The 26,825-nt window shown below is 43.6% G+C and overlaps 1 protein-coding gene across 1 annotated transcript in view; it reads right to left on the bottom strand.

The window, feature by feature from the left end:
• The window catches only part of kcnt1b (potassium sodium-activated channel subfamily T member 1b), a 226,744-nt gene that overhangs the window by 49,192 nt on the left and 150,727 nt on the right, over positions 1–26,825 (bottom strand). Inside the window, exon 18 of the mRNA XM_078551275.1 lies at positions 9,938–10,154. Within this exon, the coding sequence (XP_078407401.1) occupies positions 9,938–10,154 (217 nt within the window). The remainder of the gene's footprint in view (positions 1–9,937; positions 10,155–26,825) is intronic.

Here is a 26,825-nt window from a genome sequence, read left to right as displayed (position 1 = left end):
AATCAGCAGGTTTAGTCCTTTTATTTTATGAGCTAGCGAAATGTGCAGCCTCTTCTGCAATAGTGTGATATGTCATCCAAAATAAACTCCTTACACGAACATTGTCCCAATTAGTTATATCTTACAGAGGACCATACTTTGCAGAGGGTGTGTTGTTGTCAGGAAGTGGGGTGGGGGGTGGTTGGGAGGAGCAGGAAAGCAATTGATGAGTAACTCAAGTTGTCAGTTCAACTGGACCTGTGACAGTTTGTTGCATTCAAGGAATTTCTCAAACAACCAATTCCAACCCAAAATCCAACTCATTTGTATTGATTAAAAACAAAATGAACAACTGTAATGCCAATTGAGAATTGGGGAGATGAAGTTTGTATACGTGGATATAGCTTAGTATATTAACTGAGTCGCCCTTCATCAAGTACAAGAGGCCAGCCATGCGTGATTCAATCCATACTGAATGATTCCAACGTGCGCACTTTACAACAGGGATCACTGGAACTCTGGCTGACTTTTATCTCCCTGGGTAACCTAGAGGTCCTGTGACCCGACTACTTTCCCACGTGAGATCAGCATGGGGTGAGGATAGAACATGGGGCTTTTCTGATCTGCGTGACCCAGTACCACTTTGCTCCATGCATTGAACCATTGAACTATCAATGGAGACAAGCGAAACACTAAAATGTTGAAATAAAATGAATGAGGGTCAAAAATGGACCTACCACAACACACTGAAGTTCATTGCAGTTAAACGTTTTGACTAGATTCAGCAATTTTCAAGTTCAGTTCATGTTATTTATAGACCTCCGATCAGGATGTTTTCAAAAGTGAATTGGAATCACACTTAAAAATAGGGGAGTGGGATTAATAGGCTAATGGTGGGATTGAGAGAGCCAGCACAGGCATAATGGACCAAATGGCCTTCTCCTGGGCTGTATGATTTTATGATTTATACATTTATTTCTCTATCACAGATTAAGAATAAATAAATGATCAGTCCTATCGCGATATGGGATACAATTCATTTCTTAAAACCAGATTTACATCAATAAAGTAGATTCCGTGTAATCTGTAGAATTTGGGGAGTAAGGGACACACTCCTGCTATGCAACAGTTAGTGAAGGGTGTGATTATCATTTTAAAACCAAGATTCTGAACCAGGGTCATTACACTACATGACAGGCACTGACAACATTGAACTAATGTCTTGTTTACGCCTCCATGTTCCTGCGTAGGTTGAATCACTGAATGAAAAGTGAATTAATGAGACTGTACACATCCCTGAATTTATTGGCAGTTTGAAGAAATTGCAATCAAAGCATGAACCCAAATTGAATACTAGAGCTATGTTACACCCAGTATTCAATGGTACCCTGTGGCTGAATTTTTCTTTGGGGGGTGCTGGAAACAGGATTCGGGTCTGTTTCCAGGGTCTGAACAATGCCCCCGCCGAGGGAACACAGTCACTTGTTGGGATTTTAACACGGAGACAGGTTCCCTGTCTAATCAAAGGCAGCAAAAAAGGGCTCCCAAAGCTGGAGGGCCAGTCAGAGGCCTTTCGGTTTGAGAGAAGCAGTGGGCGGCTGTGAGGGGTAAGTAACTGAGGGGGTGCTTCCACAGTACCCTCTTAGCAACTTTTATTTAAAAAATTCAAATAAAAAATAGAAAAAGCAGTCGGGCTACCATTGTTGGTGGGGGATGAAATCGCTCTAGTGGGGTCTATGGCTGCATCCACACCCAGGCAGGCAGGGAGGGCCTGTAGGCCTGTCTGGTGTGCTGGCTCCCCCAGGCCTGCTGCTGGGTTCCCACCTCCAGGCAGCTGCATTGCCCTCATCACCTAGGGGAAGCTGGAAGCTGACTTGAAAAACCCAGTCCTTTAACTATTGTTAACAAGGATCTTAACCGGCCTAACTGGCTGCCTGCCTCATGGGGTGGATGGCCTTGCTGGGTCCTGACTCCTGCTCCCTGACCTTGGCAGGGCCCAAAAATCTGGTAACACAAGGCCCAATAAATCGTAGTCAGGAAATGGTCCAAAAAGACATTAAAAATTAAGTTACCTTCCGCAAAAATACTGCTTGTGAAACAGATGATTATAGATTATATGTCTGTCATGTCAAAAGGTGGATAAATATTGAAAGCTTATGGAGTTGGATGATAGATCAGCCAGTTGAATGGTGGGACAGCTTTGAGGGGCTAAAAATGGTCCCTAAGCAGCTAACAGCTTTAAATTTCCACCGCGGCGCTCTCTGATGCATAAGCTGAGCAAATACCTGTATGTGTCTAGATTTGTATTTGGTACGACTCATTGCTAGAGCTGGAGTCAGTCACCATCTCAGATCGGCTCTTGTAAATAAGTAGAAGTCTAAGGCAGAATTTTCCTGGCTCCAGAGTGAGGTGGTGGTGGGGGTGGGGAAGGGGGCAGGAATATAGCGGGGATCTGCGCAGGATGGCTCCCTAAAGCACTCCCATTGCCAGGAAAGTTTCCAAGGGGCAGGCAGGAAATGTGGATCAGCCGCCTGCTGCAAGGCAGCTGACAGCCAGTCTGCACGTTTAAAACTCCAATTAGAGGCCGTCCAGAGCATTTGCCAGCATTTCCCAGGAGGCGGTGCTGACCCCGCCCACAGTCTCAGGCAGAGGCCACCATCTCAATGGAGGTGGCTTCCTTGTGCCAGTCCAGGAGTCCATAGAGCTGGAGGCTCCATTCCCCCAAGAGGGGGGGCAGCATTGTGACCCAAATGCCACCACTGGAGGGGGTTTCCCCTTCAATCCAAGGGGCCAACCAGTTCGGACTCCCTGAGATTTAATTTTAAATTTACCCTCCCCCCTCCACTCCTCACCCCGAGGGAGCCTCCACGTTTAGGGGCACCCTTGAACCTTGCTTCGATCAGCAGCACCCACCTCTCTCTCTCGCCTCTGATTGGGCCAACACTATCAGGAGCAATGCCCACTGTCCTTCATTAGGTGGCGAGCTCACTGGCAATCAATTAAGGTCGCCTCTGGGAGAATAGTTCCCCTGGTCTGGCATCCAGCAAGCATGGGTTCTGGACCAACTCTTGGGCCCAGTGCCAGGATTCCGAAGCCCGCAGGAAAATCCAGCCTTTACACTGTCCCTTCTCCCAGTGGCAGGTTCAAAATTACAGGGTACGAAAGGCCATTTGGCCCATCTTACTTCAGGCATTTAGAAAACCCCTAAAATCTTTCCATTGCAGCAGTCACTTATTCCTCAATTGACTCCAGAGTTTTATTAACTATCCTTAAACCCATTCCAAAATCATTCTTTAGCTGGAGAAGAACTTCCTGGTCTTTTTCCTAAATCTGTCTTTTACTAGTTGAAAATGATTACAGTTACATTTAAAGTAATATTTGAGAATTACCTTTACCATGCTATTGACTGTCTTATATACCCTTCTAAGATCACCTCTTGGGTGCCTCTCTCGGAGGCTGACAAGTAGGGTTGCCAACGTTGGCTGGACAAAATTAAAATAACAGGGGGTTGACCACAGCTTCTCAGATCACATGGTGGGCGGTCAGTCACTTTGTAATGCAACAGAAATAGAGGAAGCCCATCTATAGAAATAGCCACAATCACCTACCCTTGATTAATGAAAGCCACCTTTGTCATTCCCAGGGGACCATCTCTGTCCAAAATATCTCCCTGCCTCAAGATGTTAAAATGAGGAGCGCACATGATTGTGATGATACGCCCCGTTCTCCTGGCTTTGGGCTGTCCTGGGTGAAGGAGGATCCGACCTGTAAATTCCCAGCTCCCGCTGCTCTTGGATCATCGAGAAGTCCCGGACCGGAGAGCTGCTGTAACCAATCAGAGCCGCGGCGCTACAACGTTGCACCTTCAGAAGCGAAGTGGCTGCGTCTAATCAGCGACAAGCTGGAGTGTCTGAACGTTTCGCATGCGCTGAGGGCGCAGCCACAGGCCCAACACATGCGCACATGCAGTGTCAGCTGCCTGCATTAAAGGTGGTGCATGGGGAGGTGGTGGCAAAGTGGTACTGTCGCTGGACTAGTAATCCAGTAGACCCAGGGCAATGCTCTGGGGACCCGGGTTTGAATCCCAACACGGCAGATGGTGAAATTTGAATTCAGTGAAAATCTGGGAATTAAATGTCTGGTGATGACCATGAAACCATTGCCGATTGTTGTAAAAACCCATCTGGTTCACTAATGTCCTTTAGGGAAGGAAATCTGCTGTCCTTATGCGGTCTGGCCTACATGTGCCCCAGATCCATAACAATGCGATTGATCTTAAACGCCCTTTGAACAAGGGCAATTAGGGATGGGCAATGAATGCTGGCCTAGCCAGCGATGCCCACATCCCATCAAAACGTATAAACACAGGGTGGCAAGTCCGGTCTGCGTACCTGCACCCTTTGCCACTGATGATGCAGTTTAAAATCTCCTGGAAGGCTTTCTTTGGGAGATTAATGCTGGAGACTCCTGGCCATTCCGAGAGGTTTGGAAACCCTACTGAAAAGCCCAGTTTTTCCCATACCCAGACATTTAGTCTCTCTCTGGCCTATTTCCAGTACCAAAATGTTTTACCTTCTTCTGAACTAGAGAAGGGTGGCCTGAGCAGGACACTGTACGGTTTGACTGTGGCTTCCTCTGTTGCCTAGCAGTGAAATTGACAATGGGATTGTCAAGGCCACTGTGAGCTCTCGCCATGCCTACATGTACTATTATTATTCTCAGTGGGCGAAGTGAGCGCTGACATGAGCTTGCCATTTCATTTTTTCCTAGGGAAAGAACGTAATATTATTTGCAAAGCAGATGGAAACAGAAAAAAAAAATCACAAGGCTGCATTTGTCTCAGCTTTACTCTCACGGTCTCAGTTTCTCAAGACTGTACAGTCTATTAATCTTCAACTGCAATCACGTCTGCTTGTAATTCCTTATAATAGAGGTCTATAAATGACGCCGATTGCAATTCAGTCTTGGCAAACCCCAAAAAAAAGTCAATAAATTTCCTTTCTTCAAACCAGCATCAAAGCTCTCTGTCTGACAACACATCATGGATTAATTAAACTCCAAGTGTTGGGGCAGAAGCATATTGAAGTAATTCTGACCTACAGATTGCTTTATGATGATCATGAACACAATTAAGCTGTAAATTGCAAGGAAATACATGATTCATGTTGCACATACCGTCAATTACATCCAATAACGTCTCCCACGGGTCGTGAGAAACTCCACACACCTCGGCATTGAATTGTGATACTTGTGTGCAAATTAAATTAATTTTTGTTCACTGAGAACACCCACAGAAATAGATTGAAACACAAACAGAAAAAGGGAAAAAAAATTGGAGGGAGATTCCTCATCGTGCTATGTACAGAAATCACAGATATTAAAGCCCAAGAGGCCAATCCACCCATCATATGTGTACTAGCTTTTCAACTGGAGCTATCTAATTTCCACCCCCTTTCCCCATATCCTTTTATGTTCACCCTCTTCCAATTCTTATTCAATTCCTTTTTAATTCTCTGGCCCAGATTTTCAGTTGGATTAATGCCAGCTTTAAAATAATGCCAATTGGAATGGTCAATTGTGTTGATAACCCTCTCTTGTGAAAAGAAAATCCTCCAACATCCTTTTTCATTCCCCTTGCTATAATATTGAGCCTGTGCCCTCTAGTTATTGATTTACAAGCCAGTAAATCAATCATCATTTCATCATTTTGAAGGCCTCTTTAGATTCCCCTTTAAGCCTCTCTGTTCTAGAAAAAAAAGTCCCCTAGCAAAACTGGAGTCAACGGGAATCAGGGGGGAAAGCCCTCCGTTGGTTGGAGTCATACCTAGCACAAAAGAAGATGGTTGTGGTTGTAGGAGGTCAATGACCTCAGCTCCAGGACATCACTGCAGGACTTCCTCAGGGTAGTGTCCTAGGCCCAACCACCTTCAGCTGCTTCATCCATGACCTTCCTGATGATTGCCCAATGTTTTGCATCATTCGCGACTCCCCAGATACTGTAGCAATCTATGTCCAAATGCAGCAAGACCTGGACAATATCCAGGCTTGAGCTGTCAAGTGGCAAGTAACATTCGCGCCACACAAGTGCCAGGCAATAATCATCTTCGTCAAGAGAGAATCTAACCATTGCCCCGTGACATTCAATGGCATTACCACCGCTGAATCCCCCACTATCAACATCCTGGGGGTTACCATTGATCAGAAACTGAACTGGACTAGCCATATAAATACTGTCATGCAGGCCAGAGGTTGGAATCTGGCAGTGAGTAACTCACCTCCTGACTCCCCAAAGCCTGTTCACAATCTACAAGGCACAAGTCAGGAGTGTGATGGAATACTCTCCGCTTGCCTGGATGAATGCAGCTCCAACAATACTCAAGAAGTTTGACATCATCCAGGACAAAGCAGCCCGCTTGATTGGCACCCCACCCACAAAAATTCACTCCCTCCACCACTGACGCACAGCAGCAGCAGTGTGTACCATCTACAGGATGCACCGCAGGAATTCATCAAGGCTCCTTAGGCAGCACCTTCCAAACCCACGACTGCTACCATCTAGAAGGTCAAGGGCAGCAGACAGATGGGAACACCACCACCTGGAAGTTCCCCTCCAAGCCATTCACCATCCAGACTTGGAAATATATCGCTGTTCCTTCACTGTCACTGGGTCAAAATCCTGGAACTCCCTTCCTAACAGCACTGTGGGTGTACCTACACCACAGGGATTGCAGGGGTTCAAGAAGGCAACTCACCATCATCTTCTCAAAGGCAATTGGGGATGGGCAATAAATGCTGGCCTAGCCAGCAATGCCCACATACCATGAACAAATAAAAACATTTCTCAAGCCTTGCTCAAATCCCTCGTTCTGGGTATAATTCTAGTGAACCTTCTGTTGTACATTTCCCTAACTGCCTTGAATAGCCTTCTTTTAATGGGGTTGCCAGAACTTCATTTGATATTTCTACCTATGACCTAACCAGCACCTCATAAAAATTCAACATTAATTCCTAGAGTTTATAGTTGAATTCTCCATGATTGAATTCAAGAATCCCATTGTCTTCTTTAGAAGTTTATACCTACATTCCCAATTTAAATATCTGTGCTCCCCAAGATCTCTGTTCCTTCAACTACATGGTCGTGTTTTACTGTTGCTTTCTCCAACATTTACAACTTTAGTTTCCTCTGCAATGAACATGCTACCTATCAGCTGTTTAACTTAACTCTCGCTAGAGGCTTAAATAAAATTGTTAATTAGCACCTTAGTTTCTGGTTCATGTTCTTTTCTTTGTATTGTCGCTTTGCCCATATCAGATTTTAAAATGTCGCCTGCTTTTTCTTCTTATTGTTTTTGACCGTGTTGTCTTTTGCATCTTTGTCAAAACAAATATGTAAGCTGGCAGGTATTTGACTTAAAATGCATAGGTGGATTTAAAACCTGAGAGAAGTTACCCAACTCATGATCATTCCACTGTCTGCAATTCTCTGCAGTACCTCACAGTTTACTGGGCTTCCTAATTTGGTACCATCAGCAAATTTCAAAGCTCTTGCATCTCTATCTGAGTGAAGAGGTATTTCCACTCTGAGTCCTAATCCCTCAGCCTCAGACTCTGATCCTTAGTTCTAGCCAGGGGACACAAGTCTTCCAGAAACTACCCTGCCAAGCCTTCTAAGAATGTTGTTATATTTCAATGAGATCACTTCTCATTCTTCTAAACTCCAGAGAATTAGATCCATTCTTCTGAATCGCTCCTAATGTGCCGAACCTTTCATCTCAGGAATCAGTTGAGTTGGAATGGAAGGGTGCAGGTTGGTGAAAAGGAAACACAATTCCAAGACCTGGTGTAAGGATGAGTAACTTATTCCAAACCAGTGTGGTTACTGTGGTCATTCACGCAGAAAATAAGCAGCATCTTTAAACTTTAAACCTGCTTATTAAATACATGCATAGTTTAAGCCCTTTCACACTGGCATCAATATTATTCACCTCCTAGCTTAAGCCCTCGCTTAAAACACAGCTAGGTGTTGCAATGAGAATACAGTCAGATTAATATTCCAGAAGGATGAAATCAAATGGGCCAAAAGCACAAATTCATCCATCTTACATTGACCATGGGGTCAGCAGGAATTTGTAAAGAGGCGCTGGGGGAAATCAACTGTTATTCACAACAAAGGGAGAAAAGTAAGGCACTGCTGCAAAAATCTGTAGATCGAACTCTCATTTCAACCGGGACCTGGGCAAATGCTTTACCTTATGCACCAGGCATTCTTATCATACAAGAATGGATTTTTATTGAAATGAAACCAGCCGCATTTAGGTTTGGGGATGCTACAGTGCTAAAGAAATCTCATTGCTAACCTTTGCAATATTCAGCATCTGGGAAATTGTACCGACATGCCTGCCAAACTGCATCACATATCAACGCGTACGCATCGGAGTTTGATGGAAAAAGAAAGTATAAATCACGACTAAATTTCTCAATTTGTAAGTTGATTAGCAATATCGCAGAAGGTCCATCAGGCAGAATTTTCTTTTAAATCGGTGTGGTTCCATTGTGAGGAATTGAAGTGAACAGCTTCTCACTAGCTGATTACCGGCAGCAATTTTCAGAATTCACACCACGGACAGGTTTTACATATTAGGAAACCATGGGTGTGCTGCTCACAGGTTTCCATTCATTACTGCTGTGAACAGTGTGCCCTCAATTTCCCAACACTTGTCGCAGCGGGTTAGGGTAATGTACTGTTTTACTTGGCTGCAACTTAGGTCCGAAACTCTTTGCTCAGTTCTGTGCATTTTAGCCAAAGTGAGAAATGTTTTTCTCACCTTGAAGGTATTCGATAAGGTAATCATTTTTACAGTATTTTAGTTTAATAAAAAAAAACTCAAGTCAGCACATTAGTCATGCACTTTTTAACATGATCCTCATATTGCATTCCTCTAGCACCAGTGACAGGATGATTACATCTGCAACAATGTAGGATAATTTGAAGCTCAAGTGAATGCCATCATGGAAGATCCTTGGAGAGCTATCCCTTGGTCATAATGCCATTGTTCAGGGACCAGTGCTGCTTGACAATAGGTGCTTTTATGCAAACTTGCTTTTTTTCAGCTCAGGCTGACCCCTGATATTGTTTTGTGATTTTATGCCCATCGCATGTGAGCCCCAGCAATCGTGTTCACAAGATTAAATTATTTTGGAACCGAAATATAGACAATGCCATAGAATGGAAGAGATGTGAAAAAGGGATGAGTGACTCACTACAACCAATGTGGTTAAATCAGCCATTCACACAGCAGCTAAGCAGAACCTTCAAACACTAAAGCTGCTTAGTGATCAAATACACGTGCACTTTATACATGTTCACACTGACACAAGCACTTTTCCCCTTTTAGCTGAATCCCTCATTTAAAATACAGTTCGATGCTGCAATGAGAGCACGATAAGATTGATATTCTGGAAGGATGAAAGCAAAGGAGCCAAAGGGTCATCTTCATCCATCTTATGTTGGCTGTGGCTTCAGGAGATGCTTATAGAAGAGGCATGCTTGGGGAAATGAATTGTTATTCGAGAAGAATAGTGAAAACGCTCTGACCTCAGGTGCCCGAGAGCAGTTTTATCCATGTTATCTAAATGCCTAAGGCAGATGAGGGGATTCAACACACCAGTAGGAATCAATAGTTTTATAAAATTGCCTGCCATCCACCTCGCTCCTCCAGTACCTCAGAAGTCAAAATAGTTTATATCAAAGTGTAAATGGAAATGCCTTCAGGCTGACTAACTTATCATCAGTTAACACTGTTAGCAATGTGGTTAACTCTTAACTGCCCTTTGAAATGGCCTAGAGTTCATGGGCAATTAGGGATGGACAACAAATGCTGGCCTTGCCAGCAACACCCACATCACACAAAAGAATAAGAAGTTCTTGTTGAAAATCATCATTGAGGTAGTTACTCACTCAGGGGCAGGTAGGCTGTCATCATCAGATGGATTCGCCTCGTCCTCTGATTGGTCGCTTAAGAGGTCACATGGTAAAATGGCAGCAGTATCGGCAATCTCAAGGACAGGTCCGATGCTGGGCCTTCTACCTCCCGCTCCATTTTCTGTAGGCAAGCTCAAGGTGGCCCCACTGGATGGGTGGCACTCTGTATTCTGAAGATCCATAGCGACTGTACCTAGAAGAGAAAGGAGAAAAGATGATCAAAACATTAGTGCAGCCAAAGCCAGTTAAGCACTGAGGATAATAACAAGCGAAGCAGGGCACAAGCTACTGCCTTCAACTCAGGAGGTAAGCAGAAGTCAGTTTCTCTCAGCAGAGAGGGAATGCTATTATAAAAGCAGAAAGTCCTGGAGAAACTCAGCAGGTCTGGCAGCATCTGTGGAGAGATAAACAGATGTAACATTTTGAGTTCAATATTACTCTTGTAAGATGTCTATTAGGCTCAAAACATTATCTCTGTTTCTCTCTTCACTGATACTGCCAGACCTGCTGAGCTCATCCAACACTCTGTGTTTTTATTTCAGATCTCCAGCATCTGCAGTATTTTGCTTTTATCATAGAGAGGAAATGCTGTTCATTTAAGTTTCATGGGTTCATAAGGTCTGGACAGAGTAGATAGGGAGCAACTGTTCCCATTGCACAGGGTCGAGAACCAATTTAAAGTGATTGGCAAAAGAATAAGGGGCGGTAGGAGGAAAAACATTTTCACTCAGCAAGGGGTTAGGGACTGGAATGCAATGCCTGAGGGTATAATGCAGGCAGGTCCATTTGGGGCTTTTGAAATAAAATTGGACAATTATCTGAAGAGAAAAGATTTGCAGGGCTACAGGGAAAAGATAGGGAGGTGAGACCAGCTGACTTGCTCTTGAAGAGAGCCAGCAAGGACGCCATTTTTTTAAAGAAATACACCCAGTTCAGAGCTAATGTTCGGGTCAAGGGATCATTTACTCAAGCGCTGTTTCACATAGGGCAGTAGTTACAGATTAGCATCCGAGCTTTGCCCTACATTTTGGCAGCCCTTGGTCACATTCATCCATATCTTCATCTATATTCTCCGTAAAGCAGGGAAGTAATTAAATTGATGCACCATCTTAAGCTCTGAAACGAGTGGCGCTCATTTTGGGAAAACCCAATTATTTAAATGGTTTCCATTTCCTTTGCTATGAGACCCATTCTCCTGTTAGCTTGAAAAACTCCTGGGCCAGGATTTTATGGCCTCTGCCGCCTGGCGGGGTATTGCGGTCTCGCCGAACTGAATGGAGATTTAAATGGCTCACCGCATGCCGCGATGGGGCTGTAAAATCCTGGCCCTGTAGTTAAATGAATGCTTATCTGCTTGTGTACAAAGTTTAGACCAGGACAGCTACTTTACAGGCTCTGCCCTGCCAAACGTTTTCTTCAACCAACATCAACTTTGCACTGCCTTTGGGGGACTTGCTGCATGAAAAATGTATGGAAGAAAAATACGCATTTCCTACTCTATAATTGTTTTAATAAAATGGAATAAATGCTGTGGGAAATGCTAATCAGCTACATAAAACTGAGTAGAGTCAGCAAAGAAGTTACCTTATCTTTTAAAATCATCGCTGCTCCACTCAATCTCATTTTATCTGCTTTCTTAATCTTGTCTAATTGAAAGCAAAATTCAACACAAACTTGAGGAGCAGCAGCCATCTTTCGATTGGGCACTTCACAGTCATCTGGTCTCAACACTGAGTTCAAAGGCTTGAGATAATTACTGCTCCCATTTTCTCAGACAGTAGGAGCTGGTAATTGTTGGAAATGCAATGCTGTACTGACTAACTGGCTTGCCATAGTTATGTGACTCTGCCATGAGGCACTCTGCAATTAAAGGGCAGGGTGCGGAGGGCGGTATGCACAGGAGAAGAAGAATTTCCCAGCACGGGGAAAGCAGCGTTTTAACTGCAAGAAGCAAAATCATTTCACTCACAAGTACTTGGCCAGGAAAAAGTAAAACAAGCTGATACAGACGGCCACTGCAGAGTTATCAGCAGAGGAGTTTGATGAAGAACTATACACGATACAACAGGTTGGTTCCGTCAAGTGTATAGGAGACAAATGGTTTTTAACTGTTACAATGATGACCTCAGAAGAAGCGTATCAAACAAACAAGAAGTGTCAGATAAACACGGGTGTTTCATGCAACATCATGACCATCACAGACCTTTGTGAAATAGCTCAACATGGCGATCCAAAAATGAAACCCTTGAAAGTAAGATTGAGGCTATATGTTGGCATGATACCCACACTGAGAGGACAAATGAGTCTGTCAACCCAATGTAATGGCAAGAAGGGGGATCCAGAGTTCCAGATTATAGATGGGACAAAACGGCCACTCATTTCAGGTGAACAAATCTAAAGCTTGGACTGATAACCCTAAATGTGTCAACAGAGATTCACAACGTGTCACAGCACACAAAACCATTGACGGTACAAAGATGTGTTTACCGGGTTGGGATGTCTCCAAGGTGAATATCATCTAGAAGTAGATGAGAGTGTAAGACTGATTCAGTATCTGCCAAGAAGAGTTCTAGCTGACCTCAAGTCAAGCTTAAAAGACAAGATAGAAGAGCTGGAAAAGAGGGGAGTAATCACAAAAGTGACAACTCCTACAGACGGGATTAGCAGCATGTTAGCAGTGAAACAGCCTGGAAAGCTGTGAGTATGCTTAGACCCAAAGGATCTAAATAAAACGCTGAAGAGATCTCACTACCCCATGCCAACCATCGAAGGAATTTTGCTGCAAATTGCCAAGGCAAAGATCTTTAGTGCCCTAGGTGTGAAGGATGGTTACTGGCAAGTGAAGCTGGATGAAAGCAGCAGCTTTCTAACAACATTCTGGATGCCATTTGGGAGATATAGGTGGTTTCACATGCCTTTTGGCACTTCCATGGTTCCAGAAGAGTATCAACGCAGACAGCATGAGATAGTCAGTGACCTTCCTGGAGTGGAAGCTGTAATGGATGATCTACTAGTCTATGGATGTGGAGGCACAATGGGAGAAGCCATTGCTGACCATGATCTGAATTTAATACGACTGCTGGAGAGAGCTCACCCGATGAACCTGAAGCTGAACAAAAAAAAATTGCAACTGAAGATGCCTAAAGTCAAGTATATCTTCACCCAGACCCTGACAAGGTGAGAGCTGTAGCAGCGATGCAGCGATCGACAGATGTGAAAGCAGGGCAAAGACTTGTTGGATTCCTGAACTAGCTAGCAAAACTTTTGCCGGTTTCGAGGCTTTTAAAATTTCTGCTGTCTGCTTTCTCTTCTGCAGAGAGATTTAGGGTGGAATATAATTTGTAGCAGTCTCTCCCTAACAGTGTTAAAAGTGTTGCTATTAATATTTGCCCTGGCTTGTTAATTAAATCGGTCGCAATCTCATTGTTTTGCCATTGCAAGTGGAAAAACTGCCAGTTCAGCCGCATATTCACCGTCGCTGGGTCAAAATCCTGGGACTCCCTCCCTAACAGCACTGTGGGTGTACCTACACCACATGGACTGCAGCAGTTCATGAAGGCAGCTCACCACCACCTTCTCAAGGGAAACTAGGGATGGGCAATAAATGCTGGCCCAGCCAGCGAAGCCCACATCTCTTGAATGAATAAAAAAAAGTTGCCTTTAATTTTGACATGAGCCGGGAGAGCAAAGTTCACAGCCATTGTGGCTCATCCAGTGATCCAATCATAGCTTCTTTTGTTTGCTTTTCCTTTTCAGTGGCTCTGAACACGTCTGTCTTTCTCTTTTAGTAGCTGTGCTTCTATACAGCTCTGCAAACTCAGTCTCAGCTCCACTTCTGGCACCATGTTATGAGCTGAATGAGTACAGTGCTTCTTGTAATCTATCTTTATTAGGAATGAATGTAACATGGTTGCTTCCAGTCAGTGCCTCATGGCAGAGGTCACCTGACTACGGCAAGCCAAGTGTACATGATTGCATTTCAGTCCAAACAGCCCCTGTCTCAGTTCATCTGCTGATGGAAACCTCATTCATGCCATCTCTACCTCTGCAGGCTGGTCTCCCACATTCTAGCCTCCGTAAATTTGAGGTCATACAAAACTCTGCTGCTGGTGTCTTAACTTGTACCAAGTCCTGTTCCCCAATCACCCACGTGCTTGCTGACTTGCATTGGCCCCAGGTCAAACAATGTCTTGACTTTAAAATTCTCATCCTTGTTTATGAATCCCTCCATGGCCTCGGTACCCCCTATCTCTGTAATCTCCTCCAGTCCCACAACCCTCTGAGATACCTGCACCTGTGTAAATTCTGTCCTCTCAAGCATCCCCAGTTTTAATTGCTCCACCATTGGTGGCCTCGCAGTTAGTTGCCTGGGTCCTAAGCTCTAGAATTCCCACACTATACCTCTCTTTCTCCCTACCTCACTTTCCCCCTTTATGACACTCCTTAAAACCTACCTCTTTGACCAAGCTATTGGTAATCTGACCTAGCATTTCCTTATATTGCTTGGTGTCATATTTTGTTTTATAATGCTCCCGTTATTACATCAAAGGTGTTATATAAATATAAAGTTGTTGTTGCTGCATTTGTTCTTCTCTGGACTCTGTGTTGGAGGTGAGGTATCTGGGCAGGGGCACTGCAAGGGCATTTATACCCTAGGCCAGGATTTTATGGCCTGGCCAAACGGAATGGGGATTTAAATGGCCTGCCGCATCTGCCAGAGAGAGAAATGCTGCGGTGGGGCCATAAGATCCTAGGGTGTTTTGCTCCGAAGGCAAGCTTATGTTGTAAGACTGTACAATAACTCGGGCCTCCTAATGGGCTCAACCCACCCATAAAGGCCAGTAGTGCAGCCTTCATGATACGAGCTAGTATTCACTGTCCTCTGACACCGAGGAAGGCCTACAGCCAGGAACATAAGCGTCATGACTTTGAGCAACTTCATATTTGCTTCACTGTTGTTGCCAGTGCTCAGAATCCAATTTACAACGTTAGTGGGGTAAATGCGAAGGCCAGCAGCCTCACCGCGTTGCTTTCATGCTAAATACTCTGCAGTATAATTGTGTAAAGTCACTGCCTGGAGGTAAAGCTCTTGGTGCTGAGCAAGGCTAATTTACTGGTGACGTGGAGTTAACACTTCAAAAATATCTTATTGTCCCTGTATCAGCAAAGTAGCTTCTACACAAGTGTAAATACCTGGGACAAGGACGACAAAGGTGGAGGTGAGCGTGCAACGGAATAGGTCAGTAGCTGCAGAAATGACGTGGCGAACGGAGGGTCTAAAGCTAGTCAGCTGGGAATTTGAAAGGGCCATGGTAAATGACTTGTCAGAGAGGCTTTTACCAGGAGCCAGCACAGAAGGAGGTGGGTTTGGAACTGTGAGAGGGGATGTGAGTGGAGAGGAATTCAAGGAAGTGATCAGAGATGGCCTTTTCTGTGTTTGAGATGATAGGAGCAGACAACAGAGTGTGAGGTGGCAAAGCCGAGGGGTTGGCTGTGAAGTTGAGTAAGATAAATGTTTCAGCAGCAAGGATCAGGCCCAAGAAAGTTTTGTTAATGCACGGAACTCTTGTGTTCCAGATATAGAATGGAAACTATCCCTATCTGCACAGGATAAGCGTATAAATAGATGGAGTAAAGGCTATTTGTCACATTAAGATAGTTCCTTCCACAATTTTTCCCATCATAGCAAAGGTTCTGTTGAACGTCTCCTGTTCTCTAAAGGTAGATCAAATAAATTCAAGAGCATGTAAATTTTGACTGGTTGCCTTTCTTGGCATAGAGTCCCAGTGCCAAGGGACCATTTCTTACATTCTTATATTTCCTTGTAGCGTTCTCTATATTTATGTATCCTTAGAACATTCTGTTCCATTTCTAACCATGCCCTTTGAAAGGATGACCCAAGTAGCAACATTGAGTATACCACTTCAAGAAAGACACGTGGGGCAGAATTTTCTGCCTGCCGGGTGGGCGGGCCCGACCCAATCTCCGGCGGGTGGGGAGCCGATCCCCGCTGGAGAAGCGGGCCTCGCCGCCATTTTACGTGGACGGGTCAATTAAGGCCTGCCCAGCGTGACATCTGGCGGGAAGCGCTATGCGCTATGCGCTTCCTGTGCGGGCGGATGGGCGGGGAGGATTCCCCAAAAGCAGGAGCGTGCTCTTTTGCGCATGCGCATGAAAGAGCGCACATCTCCCTGAGGCTAAGTGCAGCCTCAGGGAGATCACTGACACTTTTAAAAACATTAAAAATAGAAAAAAAGAATCCTTAACAAAGTCACATGAGATGGGACATGTTCATAAATTACACTAAAACTTTATTAAACTGTTTAAATCCCTACATGAAACCTTATCCTGCCGCTGGATGAGGTTTCATGTTTTTTCTATTCCCCGCCAGGGCTCCTGGCCTGCCCGCCAACCTCAAGGTCCTTTAATTGTTTCATTGATCCTGTCAATGGCCTCAATTGGCCATTGACAGGTCAGCGGGCCCGCAGCTGATTTGGCTGTGCCCCTGCCTTTCTGAAAATTTAAATGGGGCGGGATGATGTTGGGGGTTCCGCCCGACATCATCCCGTGTCATTTTACGCATCGGCGAGCGGACCCTGCCCCCTGCTCGCCAATGGCGAAATTCAGCCCGTGGTCTACAAGCCGTACTATTCATCCATCTTGAACAATGTCTAGATTGGCAAGGGCAAAATAATGGCCATCCATTTCTTCCAATGAAAATTTTCAAAACAGTATCCAATGCAAAATAAGTCATGCATTCCAACAATGCCCCAGTGCACTCATCTAATGTTAATTAGTAGCTTTTATCTAGAATTGTTCAACAGTGTAGAAAGGAAGAAAGCATGCTCAACAGCATTCCCGCAGAAATACTGGCCGAGGACATGGGAAGTTGCATTATAGCCAATACAACGAGCACTGGAGGCAATGTGCTTGGCAACCTTCTCAGCAGCAGAGTTTATATCTAGGCGATTGATCTTCTAGGATCAGGACTTTCCAATTTTGAGCAGTTTTGCATGTTGAAGAAAAAAATTACTAAAAATGTTTGTAAATTGAAGTGTAGGGTTGCCCCAAGAAGACTGTCAATTAGTCCTTGGGGTATCATCAAATGCCCCAAGAGTCTATTGTTCTGCTCCAAAGAACTCTCTGCTGCTGACAACATTGGTTTCATTCTAGGCTTAGAATTGGGATAGAAGTTTTGCAAATGGTTTGTTTGAGTTTTCAGGATGCATGAAAATGCATGTAAGTGTGCCAAAGACAGGGAATGAAAATGCAGTGGTGTACAGGACAATAACTGGACATCAGAAATCCGGTTGTTGCTATTCTCTTTTATCATATTGGCATAAACAGGGAAAGCCACAGTAGGAACAGCTGGTTGATAATAAACTGCAATGTTTCTGACCCCAGCACCTTATAACAATGGAGGGGGGACAACAATTCTTTAATGGTCATCTGAAGTGGACATTTAATATTAGCCTAATTAACAACATGGGAACAATATTCTTTCTCAACTTGTATCAAGTTACAGTACACAAATAGTTCAGCCATCAGTTTTGTTTTCAGGGCATCTCAAAAATGATCATCAGATAAGTATACTCTTTCAATCAAAAAGCTCCAGTGAATTATGAGGCCGTTTCCTCAATTAATTTTCAAAAATAGGACAGATATTGCTAGAAAACAACCATGATTACACTTCAAAAGTAAGTTGTTAGCTCATAAGTATATAAGGATGCCCTGAGGGTGGAGAATATGCAATACAAATGCAAGTTCTTTCTTTCTTTACTGTTGGCAATATTAGTGGAGGAATCCTTCATAGATTTGTAACTGTCCTTTAACAGGTAACGGTGTAATGCTGTGTTACATAGGCCAGGATTTACCACCCCCGCCGAAGTCAATGGACTTTTGGCTGGTCCGCCACATCCACCCCGGCAGGCCCCACCACGGTGGAGCTGGAAATCCCTGTCGTGGTGCTTAGAAGACATCTCTTAAAATAATGGGATGAGGAATGTGTTAAAAGAACACCTATCGCCAACCGTAGCTATAACCCCCAGGCAAAAGTTACAGGGAATTATAACTCAATATAATATATGTTTTCCATGTCATTTTTTTGGCCCTGAAAATAAATATCTTGGTTTCTAAGGTGACATTTTGGGGTAAGGTTCCTCCGATCTTGAGTGCTAGCAAAATTATAAACCTGATCTCTTATAATTTTATTAGCTGCCATGTGAGATCTTTCTGATGGAAGGTAATTAAACTGAAACGTTAACTCTGTTTCACTCCCCACAGATGCTGCCAGATCTGCTGAGAATTTCCAGCATTTTCTGCTTTTATATTATATATGACATTTTTCTGCTGTGTGCACCATTTTGCTAGGGCACAGGAACCAGGGGGGATCTTCCTTGCTCCAAGGGATGGGTATGCTACACAATCCAAGAGTACAAGGGAGCCAAAATACCATTAGTAAATAGACATAAGTCTTGAGTTTCTTCTGCCTCTGTGAATAAATACAACTCTCAGTTTCAAAATGGAAGGTGCTCTCAGAAAAGTGGGGAGGTTGAGGGGGGCGGGGGTTAATATATGAATTGGAAGTTGTTTCCTTACCTCCCCACCCCCCTCACCTCCAAGAGACTAAACTAATGAATGAATCAGATTAACACTTCACCTATTGGGTATGACAATTCTTTCATCTCTGTCTGTGTGAATTAGGGTTAAGACGAGGGGGAAGGTCATGAGAAAGGCAGTCTAGATTTTGGAAACCGGAAAGTTAAAGAATGGCAAAGGTTCTGTCCTGGGCTGTGGGTCAGGATGCACCAATGCTTAATGCAAGCTTGGTGGCTCGCATTACCAAGGCCTAGTGAGGCCATATATATTGGGAGGTGACGGCATAGTGGTATTGTCACTAGCCAGAGACCCAGGAGGACCCAGATTCAAATCCCACCATGGCAAAGGGTGGAATTTAAAATCAATAAAATATCTGGAATTAAAAGTCTAATGATGACTATGAAACCATTGTCGATTGTCATAAAAACCCATCTGGTTCACTAACGTACTCCCTTTAGGGAAGGAAATCTTCCATCCCAGTCTGGCCTACATGTAACTCTAGACCCGCAGCAATGTGGTTGACTCTTAACTGCCCTGTGAAATGGCCTAGCAAACCACTCCGTAGTACTGCAGCAGTTCAAGAGCCCCCACCTTCTCAAGGGTAATAAACGTTGGCCTAGCCAGCGACAGCCACGTCCCATGAACGAATAAAGAAAACAGTGTGCTCATCATCTCCAACACCCCAATCCTGGGTCTCAAAACAAGCCCAACCAAATTAATTCAAGAGAGGGGGGAATGGATGAGGGAAAAGAATGTGGAAACATGTATTTAATGCAAATGAATCAAACCTCTGACGTACAAATGAAATCTGAACTGGAGCAGAAAATGCCCAGCAGGCCAGTCAAGCTCATTAAAAAAAAAACAGACTTCATAGTTCAGCTCAGCAAGTTCTAATGAAGGATTTTACCCAAATGCTACCTTATTTATTTTTCTTTAAGATGGCGAATAGCCTGCTGGGCACTTCCAGCGTTCAGTGATTACTGTTATTAGAATATACTACTAAACTGATTTTCTGCCATTTTGTTAGGTGTACAGCATCCATCTAATTATGCACATCCATCCAATAACATTACATGCAATGCAATTGGAATTGCACAATCCAGCCCAGAAGGAAAAAACAGTAAAAACTGGGAGATAAGAATACTGGTCTGAACCGGTCTTGTATACCTTAATATGGAATAGAAGTAAAAAATAAGAGTACTGGGCCGAACTGTTTTTTTCCTTCCGGGAAACAAATGATTACCCTATCTATGCTTTGGGCAACCACAAATTCAAGTTGCGATGACATTTACGGAGAAAAAATAATCAGACAGAACTTGGAAAACCCTTTCGGGTGAGTTTATGTTGAGTGGTGGGAAGTTCATGCGTTACTTACCGTAGGCTGTGGACTGGTTAACTTCACGTCCCACACACAAAGGGGAAGAAAACAGTAAAAGAAAAGGTAATAGTCAACACAGAACTCTGCCAACAAGATAACATCTCATCGAGTCGTCCTGCCCTAAGTTTGAAATTGGAAAATCACATTAAACACCAACTTAGTTGTACCTGGCAATTTTCAGACCTCCAAGCCTTGACTGGTTGGAAAACAACCAATTAGTTTGCAGCCATTCAGAGGCCAATGATCGTGAGGTAACTCCTAAAGGGAGATTAAAATCCAGGGAGTAGAGGTCCAGTTAAGTAAAATAAAAGCAAAATACTGTGGATGCTGGAAATCTGAAATAACAACAGAAAGTGCTGGAAAAACTCAGCAGGTCTGGCAGCATCTGTGGAGAGAGAAACAGAGTTAATGGTCGAGATTTTCCAGTCCTGCTCGCCGCAGGTGGGTTAGGTGAGCCTTCGTTTTAGAAAATTGAACAAAATACATTTTTGGTTCTAGCCCTGGGATGGTTTTATTAGTGTGACTTATACAGGGTAATGTGTGTCAAGGGATCTTTGGCTGGTCCGTCAACCTTCTGTCCATCCTGTGGTGGGAATCGCCACGGGATGGACTGGAAAATCCCGGCCAATGTTTCGTGTCCAATATGACTCATACTGGACCCGAAACGTCAACTCTGTTTCTCTCTCCACAGATGCTGCTGAGTTTTTCCAGCACCTTCCGCTTTCATTACGGTTCAGTGAATGTGCGTTAACAATTTAATTCTAAGTTTAAAAACAATTTTATGGAAACACAAGGGCGGGTTTCATTCGCTGAACAAAGATAAAAAGTAAAGTGAACAAAAGGGAGAATGAAGAAAAAGAAAGATAGCAAGCTTAAATGTTTTGTATTTATATGTAGAAATCTGTTTAATTGTAGAGACCCAATAGGGAATGCAAACATAATATTAAAGTCAAATATCCTTGTTCATGTAACTTTGATTTTTAAAATTATTATTAGCCAATCTCATGTGATTTTGTACATGGAAAGTCAAGATCTCGTATAGTCTTCAGGCTAAGTATGGTTAGAATATGTGGAGGAAATTGGACCAAGGCCTGTAGATTCAGACCCTATTTTAAAGTCACATATTCTGTCCTGATTTTTGTATAGCATACTTTGAAACAACTATTTGTAACTGAATAGCAAACATAGCAATTTGGGAAGCACATCTTTCACCTTTGAAGGTTGTTTATTAAATAGCATGTCTCAGGGATGAAATAATCTTGTTCAATTATGTGAGCTTCATTCCTCTAGTTTATAGTATCATGTCAATCCCTTGACACACATTACCCTGTATAAATCACAGTAATAAAACCATCCCAGGGCCAGAACCTGAAACGTATTTTGTTCAATTTTTTACAATGGAAGCTCATAGACTCATAGACATTTACAGCACAGAAGGAGGACATTCAGCCCATTGTATCCACGCCGGTCAACAAAGATCTGACTACACTAATCCCATTTTCCAGCACTTGGCCCATAGCCACAAAGCTCACCCAATATAAGTCATTTCTTCTGTGACAAATATCAGTGTACAATGGGTTGGATATTGGGCAGGTACTTCAAGGTCACCATAATCTCCAGGAGTTCTTTCAATTCCCTCCAGGAGCCTGAGAAGAATTTCTTGGTGAGGTGAGAGTGACTGCCCTTGACATCAAGGCAGCGTTTGACTGAATGTGGCATCACGGAACCCTAGCAAAACTGGAGTCAATGGGAATTGGGGAAAACTCTCCACTGGTTGGAGTCATACCTAGCACAAAGGAAGATGGTTGTGGTTATTGGAGCTCATACATCTCAGTTCCAGGCCATCACTGCAGGAGTTCCTCAGGGTAGTGTCCTAGGCCCAACCATCTTCAGCTGCTTCATCAATGACCTTCCTTCCATCACAAGGTCAGAAGTGGGGATGTTCGCTCATGATTGCACCATTCAGCACCATTCGCGACTCCTCAGATACTGAAGTAGTCCATGTCCAAATGCAGCAAGACCTGGACAATATCTAGGCTTGGGCTGACAAGTGGCAAGTAACATTCGCACCACACAAGTGCCAGGCAATGGCCATCTCCAACAAGAGAGAATCTAACCATCGCCCCTTGACATTCAATGGCATTACCATCACTGAATCCCCCACTATCAACATCCTGGAGGTTACCATTGACCAGAAACTGAATTGGACTAGCCATATAAATACTGTGGCTACAAGAGCAAGTCAGGGGCTAGGAATCCTGCAGCGAGTAACTCACCTCCTGACTTCCCAAAGCCTGTTCACCATCTACAAGGCACAAATCAGGAGTGTGATGGAATACTCCCCGCTTGCCTGGATAAGTGCAACTCCCACAACACTCAAGAAGCTTGATACTATCCAGGATAAAGCAGCCCTATCCACAAACTTTCACTCCCTCCATCACCGGTCACAGTGGCAGCAGTGTGTACCATCTACAAGATGCACTGCAGAAACTCACCAAGGCTCCTTAGGCAGCACCTTCCAAACTCATGATTGCTACCACCTAGAAGGATAAGGGCAGCAGCACATGGGAACACCATCACCTGGAAGTTCCCCTCCAAGCCACTCACCGTCCTGACTTGGAAATGTATCGCCGTTCCTTCACTGTCGCTAGGTCAAAATCCTGGAACTCCCTCTCTAACAGCATTGTATTTGTAGTTACACCACATGGACTGCAGCATTTTAAGAAGGCGCCTCACCACCACCTTAAGGGCAATTCAGGATGGGCAATAAATGCTGGCCTAGCCAACGTCGCACACATCCCAAGAATGAATATAAAAAAAAAACAAACTGGTTGTTGTTGGGTGGCCGAGTTGTACTATTAGTGATAGAGTTGATCTGCAGACACTTCTTGGGTAGAAACATTAAGTTTATTTACAACATACTCAGCAGCAACTACACATGTGCTTTCAACTCCAACTCTAACTCTACACTGACTGCTGGGGTAGCCCACGCAACTCTCCTATTGGTTACTACAGATCATGTGATCTTCCTTAACAAGTATTATTCTTAAAGGTACATTACACATTTAATAATACCATAATTACTACACTGGTTTTCCTGATTTTTTTTGCCTCTTTCAGGAGACTACATGACAAGTGGGTGGGTTCATTGAGCACCCTGATGCCTCCTGACAACATTTGGAACAGGGCTGATGAATCCATCAATGTTTTTCCACACACCTTTTTGTGTTCATATACTAATGAGTTTATTAGCTAATATCTTACAGAAAGAATCAGCAGGCTAAAGTGTGCAGTGTCAAACTCAATACATTCTTGATAGGTTGGATAATTTGTCAAGATATCCGTTCACAATGAATTTGGAACCAGAAAAATTCGCAATCGTATGTTATTTGTCACAAAGACTCTGCTGTCATTTTTATGGTGTCTGAAGAGTGCATTTCTTGATAAGCATTTGTTCTGACACTTGTTAAATGTCATATCTGGAGGCAGATGAGTTATACGTAATTATTAATTTCCATACGTATTCTACTCACATTGAGGGTCAAATTGGGAATAGTGAAGGGATCTTCAGCAAACAGATTGGCATCATGCAGGTATTGGCCTTTTAACCTCCTCCAGCAACTTGGAATGCTCATGGTTTGTGTAGAAACTCACCGAATTTTACATGCCACCAAATCCTCTGCCCCAACGATGGACAAATACTCTTACTACAACAACAACTTACACTTGCATCAGCTGCTTAAACAAATAAAAATATCCCAAGGCATTTTCACAGAAGCATAATTCCAAAAAAAAATGCAAAACCAAAGGAGATATTAGGAGAGGTGACCAAAAGATGGGTCAAAGAGATGGGGTTCAAGGAGGATCTTGGTCAAAGAGGTGGGTTTTAAGGAGGTTCTTAAAAGAGGAGAGGGGGGTGTCGAAAGGTTTAGGGAGGGAATTCTGGAGCTAAGGCTCGACACTAAGACTCTGCATGATACCAATCTATTTGCTTAAGATCCCTTCACTATTCCCCAATGGGAGCATAATACATATGGAAATTAATAATTACATATGACACATCTGCACAGCCGCCAATTGTGGGGCTAAGAGAGGGGGTGTAGAGGCTGGAGTCAGAGGAAAGGAGAGTTTGGGGTAAACTGCGAAATTAAAGAGGAGGTCCCAGAGATTGGAGCTGTGAGGCCACGAAATACATTTAAATGTGATGAGAATTTTAGCTATGAGGCATTCGGAAATCAGGAGCTAACATTAGTCAGTGAGGACAAGGGTGATGGGCGGGCGGAACATTGCAGGATAGACCATGGGCAGCAGAGGTTTGGATGAGCTGATGTTTACAGAGGTTGACAGATGGGAGTATGGCCAGGACAGCATTGAAATAGTCACATTTGGAGGTGGTAAATATATAGCAGAGGTTTTAAGCAGCAGATATATTTTATGCTATCATTAGGGTACTTCTGGATGTCTGCAAACAATTTTCATCACTGGTGAAGAAGTGCTGCATTGTCAGAGGTGCCATTCTTCTGCTTAGGTGTTAAAAAAGGCAACCTTAAAAAAGAACTAAAAAAAACAATCTTGTATTTGTGTCACGACTGCCAGGCATCCCAAAGCGCTTTACAGCCAACGAAACACTATTGAAGTGTAGCCACTGCTATAATATAGGAAACATGGCAGTTAATTCGGGCACAGCAAGCTTCCACAAATAGCAATATGATAATCTGCATTTTTTGTGACAATGATTGAGAGATAAATATTTGGCAGGACACCCCAGATAATTCCCCTGCCCTTCTTCCGAGAAGTGGCATGAGGTCTTCCAAGAGAGGCAGTCGCTCTGGGCCTCAGTTTAAAGACTCATCTGCAAGACTGAAACTTTGATAGTGCAGCAATTCCTCTAGGGTTAGCCTTGATTTTTGGCTTGAACTCACTAATTAACAGAGAAAAGTGCTACCAACTGAGCCACAGCTGCCTGTGCTAATAATTCAGGTGAATGTTAAGGATCCCTTGATATAATTCATCTCTCTGTAGCAGCCAACAATACACAAACCTGTTGTCATATTTTCCTACATAATGACTATTACATTCCAAAACTAAGTTAATTGCATGTAACGTAAAAAAGAACTATATAACTACATGTCTCTGTTGAGGAAGGTGATTTAAATGTCGATGATTTCGGCACTAATTTATATGCAATCTTAATGTTTGAACAGCTTTCACTTTACAGTGACGCTTTGCAGTGCAGCTCTGCAATCAACATCTGACCTGATTTCAGACAGAGGTGGTGGTGAAGGCTGTCTTGATCTGATATCATCTGGATGTAACCCAATGCAGTGTCAAACCAGGCTTATCGTTGGTGTTGGCATATTTTTCATATATTTGATTTGCTTCAAAGCAATGCAGAGATGACACTAGTTTCTGAGTGTGCAGGAACTTTTAGAATGCTCTACAAATTTAAAAATGTCTACCCCCAAGCTTTTAGCTCAGTTTCCTGCAGCTTCTGTGTCTGTTTATTAATTTGTGAGTCAACACCCCAGCTTAACCAATCAAGCACGGTGAGCATCATTAGTGAGCAGACTCACACAATCAAGCACTGAACACTGCAGTTGATTTAAATATTTGTAACAGAGCTAAAACCTCACACTATATTTTTTATGAAATATATATCTATCACCATTGCTTATTTATAACATTTTAAAGTACAGGGCAAAGGCTTTAAAATGACTGAAGCTATAGCTAGCTGTGACTTTCAAACAAAAGGGAACTTTCTGGCAATATCAGAGAAGCTGTCATCTCGTTATCTCTGAAGAGATGCTAATAACTCCCATGGCTGAAGAGATCAAATTCAAAGGAGATTATACAAAAGCAATCTACATTTCCTAAGCCAGGCCTGGGCAATGAAGCAACCGGTCTGCTAAGGCAAAGAACCCTTGCACCTTTCCTTTTAAATTCTTAATGGTTGAACATTAACAATCTCAAAAATTCAGACAAAGGAATATACATCCTTTGTCAAAGCCAAAGTGGAGAAGTGGGAGTCATATCACATGATCCCCCCCCCACCCACCCCACCCCCCACCCCCATCTCATTGTACTGCCAATCAGTCTGCCATCTTCCATCTAGCAAGCAGGAGCTCAGAACTACCAGGGCTCTGTCCAGGTCTAAATGCCTGGCCCCATCTACACTGTTTCTACTGGAACATCTGACTTTCTATGTCATCACCTACAAGACTAATTCATCTTTACATGCATATCCTATTGTGGAAGTCATCGCTACTGGAAAAGTGAATTATCCAGCATCAGCCTTCAACCTGTCGGCCTCTGAAAGAATACACAATTGGACTTTGATTCTGGATTCTGGACTCACGTGAAACAATAAGTCTTTTCTCTATGGTCTTTGCCCTGGAACTCTTTCTCTATCCCTCTTTTATTATATGAATGCACTGGGGGCTATGTAGTGACACCTGCCTCCTGCATTTTGAGTGTGTGCAAATGAACTAACCCTCTGTCTTTACCTTGGGCGGAATTTTCCATGCCCGCTGGAGTCGGGTGTCATGGCGGGCGTAAGCGGACAATAGGGTGGGAAGGCCAAAAATCGGTTTTACGCTGTCGTGAAACCTGTTTGCAATCATCCACTCTGCCCATCAATGGCGGGCTGTGTTTCCCATCGTCGGATGTCAGGGACTTCATTGTGATACATCTGCATATCATTATAAGCCCAGCTCGCCGGAATCATCCCCTTCACACTGGATCATCCAAGCACATCAGTGTGATTGAACACCAACGTGTTTCACAACTGTACATAAGCAACGTGCATCTGGTGAGCTGCATTTCGCTCCGGACTTCGAGGTTTGTTTGCCTACCTTGCTTTGGGCAGCACTTGCAGTCATCAGCGCCAGG

This window comes from Cetorhinus maximus, chromosome 10 (assembly GCF_964194155.1).
Source record: "Cetorhinus maximus chromosome 10, sCetMax3.hap1.1, whole genome shotgun sequence".
Lineage (NCBI taxonomy): Eukaryota > Metazoa > Chordata > Chondrichthyes > Lamniformes > Cetorhinidae > Cetorhinus > Cetorhinus maximus.
Note: the sequence above shows the minus strand (reverse complement) of the source record. Positions and strands in the feature narration are given on the sequence as shown.